Source organism: Amblyraja radiata, chromosome 38 (assembly GCF_010909765.2).
Source record: "Amblyraja radiata isolate CabotCenter1 chromosome 38, sAmbRad1.1.pri, whole genome shotgun sequence".
Taxonomy (NCBI): Eukaryota; Metazoa; Chordata; class Chondrichthyes; order Rajiformes; family Rajidae; genus Amblyraja; species Amblyraja radiata.
In genome coordinates, this window is record NC_045993.1 from 4,000,770 (window position 1) to 4,007,219 (window position 6,450).

Here is a 6,450-nt window from a genome sequence, read left to right on the forward strand (position 1 = left end):
TGTGTATTATTGTAATTTACCGTACTTCTAATAAAAATAATTTAAAAAAAAGAAAAGAAAATGGAAGCAACAAATGCAGCCTTCGCCAATTAATAATTCCATTCTTTTCTTCTTCCATACTAAATGAACTGTATATTTTTCAAGATAGTTAGTTGGCCAACTTTTTTTTCCACACCAATCACTCAAACAGGCTATGATCCAGATAGATCCTGTACTCCTAAATGGATCAAAATCTTTTCTATAAACACACAGCTTGTATGAAAAATGACAGCAATTACTGTAATGTACCAACTGTTTGTAAAACATCTTTGTATGAATTGCATTCACACCATTTTTTTTATTCTCTACAAAGTGAAGTACTTAAATTTCTATTTTAATAAACTTCAACAGCAGTTCATGTCAGAGTTGAAGTATCAGGTCAGTCAGTGGCGTCAACTACAACTAGTCCGGGGACATTTCATTTCCCACTTTTCTGCCAGATTACTTGAGGAATGAATTATTGAACCGGAAGTAACAGAATAGTGTCATGGGATCCCTCCCATCTACCTCAGAGAACACACAGGCCTTGGTTCAACATCTCAGTTGTCCTAGAATGTGCAATATTTTCTGGAATTAAATGCAAACCTCCTAAATATGATTTAGGAACAAGAGGGATCCTCACTAGGCACAGCTGCCATTAGGATCGGAGAGCAAAGCAGGTTCTTCCCTCTATGGGGATCATCTGAAGCAAGTTGTTGATCAGAGGAAGAGCACTTTGCATTCTGTAAGCACCTTTGAACATCTGTGGGAAGCTCTTTGGTGGTCTAATGTTTCTTTATCCACTCCTCCAACTGGAAGGGCATTCAGTCAGATGTGGTCTCATTCTGGACTTGAGGCAAATGGTTTGAATGTACGCATAAGATCGCAAGTGAAAAGTTAGGAGTAATGAGAATCACTTCACCACCTTCTGTACTACAATCCTTTGTACACCATTGGTGGCTATGCCTTCAATTCTTGGAAGTTAACTCTTTCATTAGAATTTGGTTTTCCATTAATGGTTGTTATCTACCCACTTCCGACTCAAGACTACTCATGCTCCTCTGCATACCTTGAGACAGTTTTCAGCTTGGTTATTGCAGCATTCCGTGCCTCGACAATAAAGGCAGGCTAGCTGTTCCACATGGCACTTATAATTGTAATGTGTACCAAGATAGTGAAAATATTTCTACCTTCTCCCTAATTCGCATCAGACTGGAACCTTCACTCCAGTCAGCATTTCACTTCATGGACTATTCAGACATTCAAGGACCTTTGCTGCGATCTGAATCTTGATATTTTGTTGCCTGCATCCAAACTAGCTAATTAAACTTATCTCCAGGTGCTAGCTGCCTTGCTGAGCATTTCCAGGACTCTGCTCACATCTAGCTATGGACATGCTACACCCACAGCTCCAGCCACCAGGTTCAATTCCAACCAACAATGCATATTCTTTGTAATTGCATAGGTTTCACCTGCTTGCTTAAGTTATCAAAAGCTCTGCTGGTTCGTTAATTTGACTACAAAAAGCTAGAGGAGAATGCAAATAGTCAGATTATTAATGGGTTTTTTTATTGTTAAATTACTATCTCCGACATTGGAAGGGAAAGAATTTGTCCAATTTACCAAATCCTTGCCAGCTCCTTGAACCAATAGTATTAGTTCCATTTTCCTATCCGCATAGTTTAGATTGAAGTCAATAACAGTTGACGTCTAGCATTATTTCAACTGATTACTTTCAATTGCCAATGATAGGAACCACATGAACATGGGTTTGAAATATATCAAATTGCAGCAGGCAGGATTAATTTGCCAATATAAAGTGCTCATAAAGCCAGGGTGGGACAAATGGAAAATACATGCCTGTATTTAAACCAGAAAAACAAACAAATCTGAAATATGTAGTTAATGCAGAAATGGAAGGGATAAGTTGGAGTTACTACAAATCAAGACATTGCAAGTGATTGTTGTTTCACATTTTATTAAAAAAGTACAATATTTAGCCAACACTACATATTATGCACAAAACTAAACCATTAATGCCATATTACACGCTTTTTGCACTTTTACCTTTCCTGACCTCTTCTATCAAGCCCTTTAAATATTGGATCTCTTTAGTCAACGAATCGGTTTTTTCTTGCAAGGTCTTATTTTTTTTCTCTAATAAACTACACTCTGCAGAAATAGCACCTTGTTCGTCCCTCTTCTTCTGTCTGTATCGTGTTGCTGCGCTCTTGTTCTGCTCCATCTTCTTCATTTTTTTTTCTACACTCTTCGGTTCCGAACAATTGCTTTTTACTTTTGGTGAATTTGCTACAGTTTTCGCACCAGGACGATCATATGGTTTCGACCTTGCAGGGCTATAGTCGTCGAGTATGGACTTGTCTTCAAGTGATCTCTCTGACACACTTCTATCTAAAGATTCAACAGGGGAATGAGGGGGGCTGGAACCAACCCCACTATCAGAATCTAATATTGGCTCTTCGTCTATTTCTGTGCAGGAATCCTGCAGAATGGTTGATTGAAGCAAAAATAAGTCTGGCTTTTCCTCAAAATCTGAAACAACAATCTTTCCTTCCTCTAAGTGGAATGAGTCATCAGAGAAGAATATGCAATCTGGAACAACTGCAGGGGCCAGCTTATCTACCCCTCCAGGTGAATTTGGGACAGACTCAAGATCAAGACTCAGGTCAAGATCAGCTACCTGTTTAGTTGGCAAGGGATCAAAAGGCAGCTCTCCCAGAAGACCACAAGAACTGTCCAAGACAGCCAGCAGATCTTCTGAAGAGGTGCTGTCATTTTCATTTTCGTTCAGTGTGTCAAAGAGATTCACCTTCTGAGCCATCCATTCCAAGCCGGTGAATGCATCCTCTGGAAGAAAAAGAGGAAAAATTGCCCCGTCAAATGGATGAAATAGCTTCAAATACACTACATTGTCAGTCAATTGGGTTCAGCTCAAGGATCTAGTTATCATTTTTGCATGTAAATGCCTGATACTTGGTACCATACAATAGCTCCACATTAACAATTCCCAGTTTTAGTATTAAATACATTACCAGTTGATACAATTGCAATACTGCTCATCAACTCTAAAGGTTGGCCTCTGAGCCATCAGCAAATTTCAATCAATGCTACATTTGTTAACTTACCCACATTACAAGAGCCCAAAGGGTCAATACATGGGCACTGGTAGGACAATTCACTTTCCCCATTGCCACCAAACTGGTGAGGTCTGAGGCAAGGCTTCACCGGCCCGGCCTCCAGATCTGCGTGCAAGAGACACGGGTCCCCGTCAGCCACCAGAAACGACAAATCGAGGTGGGACATATAGTCCATCATGGATGAATCTGACCAAACTGACATCTTTCTGAACTTTGAGATACTCTTCCAGGGAAAACACAGTCTTCAAGTCGAGTGTTTCTACGCTGTCGACAACAGCAAAGCTGAGAAGCCCATTGTGGAACCTGAGAAGGACAAACAAGACGGCTCAATGAATCCAAGCGTATCACTGCAGCATTCAGAAAAGTTTAATTTACCGATGTTGATTTCACAAAACCCACCGATTTTGGTTCCCGACAATGCTATTTAAGTTGGGCACAAAATACTGGAGTAACACAGCGGGTACAGACAGTGGGGTCTCGACCGGAAAAATCACCCATTCCTTCTGTCCGGCAGGGGGTAGATTGTCATAGTTTCCGTGTCGGTTGGCAGCAGCACTGGGAACTGTCGTTTCATTACAATCGCCCATCGTCCACGACTCACGGACCCTTTTGCCCAACAAACCCTTGCCTCACCCGAAGTGAACTGGAGACCAACACTAAGGAATTAAACAAAGGGGAAGGAACGAGGATGGGGACGGCCGGAGCCAGGCGGACATGCCACGGTTCTAGTTGTCGGGAGGGAAGTGTAGCGGGGACATGCCCCGCCCGGTGCGAGGGAGGGACCGCCCCCATCAGCCGCTGCCACGTTTCACTCCAGCCGGCGCCGCCATCTTAACCTCGCCGCCTCCTTCAGCTTCGACCCTCAAGGAGATGAATCTGCTGATCGATCAAGCCCGGCAATCGACCCCCTCTCCCCGAACGTAAACCCACTCCCCCATGTCATACAATGAAGAAGGGTCTCGACCCGAAATGTCACCCATTCCTTCTCTCAATGGATGCTGCCTGTCATAACATGTTGTTTATCTTCGGTGTAAACCAGCATCTGCAGATCCTTCCCACACTCCCTATCCAACAACCCATACACTCCTCTAGTCGCTCTCCAGAGGCGATCAAATCGGCGCCATTTCTTCCTCGCAGACCCCTTCACGCTCCTTTTTAGTTTTCGACATCGCCGTCTTTCACCCTCGCTTTCCACCCACCCACGGCGGCTCAGATTCACCGCTCACAAAAATAGATTATTAAACTATTATAAAAGGTTCTGTTGTATTCGGCGTCGTTTAAAGTTGAAGCGGCTCCCGTCCCGTTGGCGGGAAGGGCGGACGCGCCATGTTGAATCGCCGCTCGCTGCCGGCGCGGTGGCTTGAGGAGAGATGGGGGGGGAAACGGCGAAAAGGGAGTCTTTAACTTAATACTTACGCCATTTTGAAAGGATGCACGTATGCCCAGTGCTCTGCACTGTTGCGTTTGGCCGCTGCTACCGATCTATTGGGCCGCCATGCCGAGAGAGAGAGAGAGAGGCGGACCTGCCAAAGCCTGATCGCTAATCGTCAAAATGCCGCTGGAGGAACGGGGAGCACGCTCCGCGCGTCTCCTTATATAGACGCGGGCGCGTCACACCCCGCCGCGTCCCTCCGCGCGCGTCATCGCAATATAGTCCCACCTCCAAAACCGCCCTCGACCGCGTCTCTCTACTTTAATCTCAGATTTTCTATCGTGTCTACAACGGTTGGAGGTGCTTTGTTTTTATCCCGTGGGGGGATTTGTCGCTTTTGTACGGCGGGAAAGGCGGTTGGTCCCGTCTGGGATCACGCGCTCGGCGGTTTGGTACAAAGATCAGGCGGGCGGGCGCGAGCCGGCAGCAGAGGGCGGGAAGGCAGTGGGACGGCTCAGTGGGCGGGACGGCACAGTGGGTGGGACGGCAGTGGGACGGCTCAGTGGGTGGGACGGCTCAGTGGGACGGCTCAGTGGGACGGCTCAGTGGGACAGCTCACAAACCCAACCCAGCGGTATGTATGAACGGACCATCTTTGGTATGAACATTGGAGACAGACAACAAAATGCTGGAGTGACTCATAGCATAGACACAAGAGAGTTTTCTTGTCTTATGTCCCGGACGGGACAATGACATTGTTCAAGTTCAAGTGAGTTGATTGTCATGTGTCCCTGTATAGGACAATGAAATTCTTGCTTTGCTTCAGCACACAGAACATAGAAACATAGAAACATAGAAATTAGGTGCAGGAGTAGGCCATTCGGCCCTTCGAGCCTGCACCACCATTCAATATGATCATGGCTGATCATCCAACTCAGTATCCCGTACCTGCCTTCTCTCCATACCCTCTGATCCCCTTAGCCACAAGGGCCACATCTAACTCCCTCTTAAATATAGCCAATGAACTGGCCTCGACTACCCTCTGTGGCAGGGAGTTCCAGAGATTCACCACTCTCTGTGTGAAAAAAGTTCTTCTCATCTCGGTTTTAAAGGATTTCCCCCTTATCCTTAAGCTGTGACCCCTTGTCCTGGACTTCCCCAACATCGGGAGCAATCTTCCTGCATCTAGCCTGTCCAACCCCTTAAGAATTTTGTAAGTTTCTATAAGATCCCCTCTCAATCTCCTAAATTCTAGAGAGTATAAACCAAGTCTATCCAGTCTTTCTTCATAAGACAGTCCTGACATCCCAGGAATCAGTCTGGTGAACCTTCTCTGCACTCCCTCTATGGCAATAATGTCCTTCCTCAGATTTGGAGACCAAAACTGTACGCAATACTCCAGGTGTGGTCTCACCAAGACCCTGTACAACTGCAGTAGAACCTCCCTGCTCCTATACTCAAATCCTTTTGCTATGAAAGCTAACATACCATTCGCTTTCTTCACTGCCTGCTGCACCTGCATGCCCACTTTCAATGACTGGTGTACCATGACACCCAGGTCTCGCTGCATCTCCCCTTTTCCTAGTCGGCCACCATTTAGATAATAGTCTGCTTTCCTGTTTTTGCCACCAAAATGGATAACCTCACATTTATCCACATTATACTGCATCTGCCAAACATTTGCCCACTCACCCAGCCTATCCAAGTCACCTTGCAGTCTCCTAGCATCCTCCTCACAGCTAACACTGCCCCCCAGCTTAGTGTCATCCGCAAACTTGGAGATATTGCCTTCAATTCCCTCATCCAGATCATTAATATATATTGTAAATAGCTGGGGTCCCAGCACTGAGCCTTGCGGTACCCCACTAGTCACTGCCTGCCATTGTGAAAAGGACCCGTTTA

General features: G+C 45.5%; 1 protein-coding gene across 1 annotated transcript; it reads right to left on the reverse strand.

Annotated features, from left to right (window-relative positions):
- Nucleotides 1–1,979: 1,979 nt before the first annotated feature.
- atf4 (activating transcription factor 4) lies at nt 1,980–4,766 on the reverse strand. The gene is made up of 3 exons (XM_033013313.1): nt 4,593–4,766; nt 3,165–3,479; nt 1,980–2,886 (listed from the first exon to the last, which is right to left on the reverse strand). The coding sequence occupies exons 2-3, from the start codon at nt 3,376–3,378 to the stop codon at nt 2,063–2,065; spliced, it is 1,038 nt and encodes a 345-aa protein (XP_032869204.1). The 5' UTR covers nt 3,379–3,479; nt 4,593–4,766; the 3' UTR covers nt 1,980–2,062.
- Nucleotides 4,767–6,450: the final 1,684 nt, after the last annotated feature.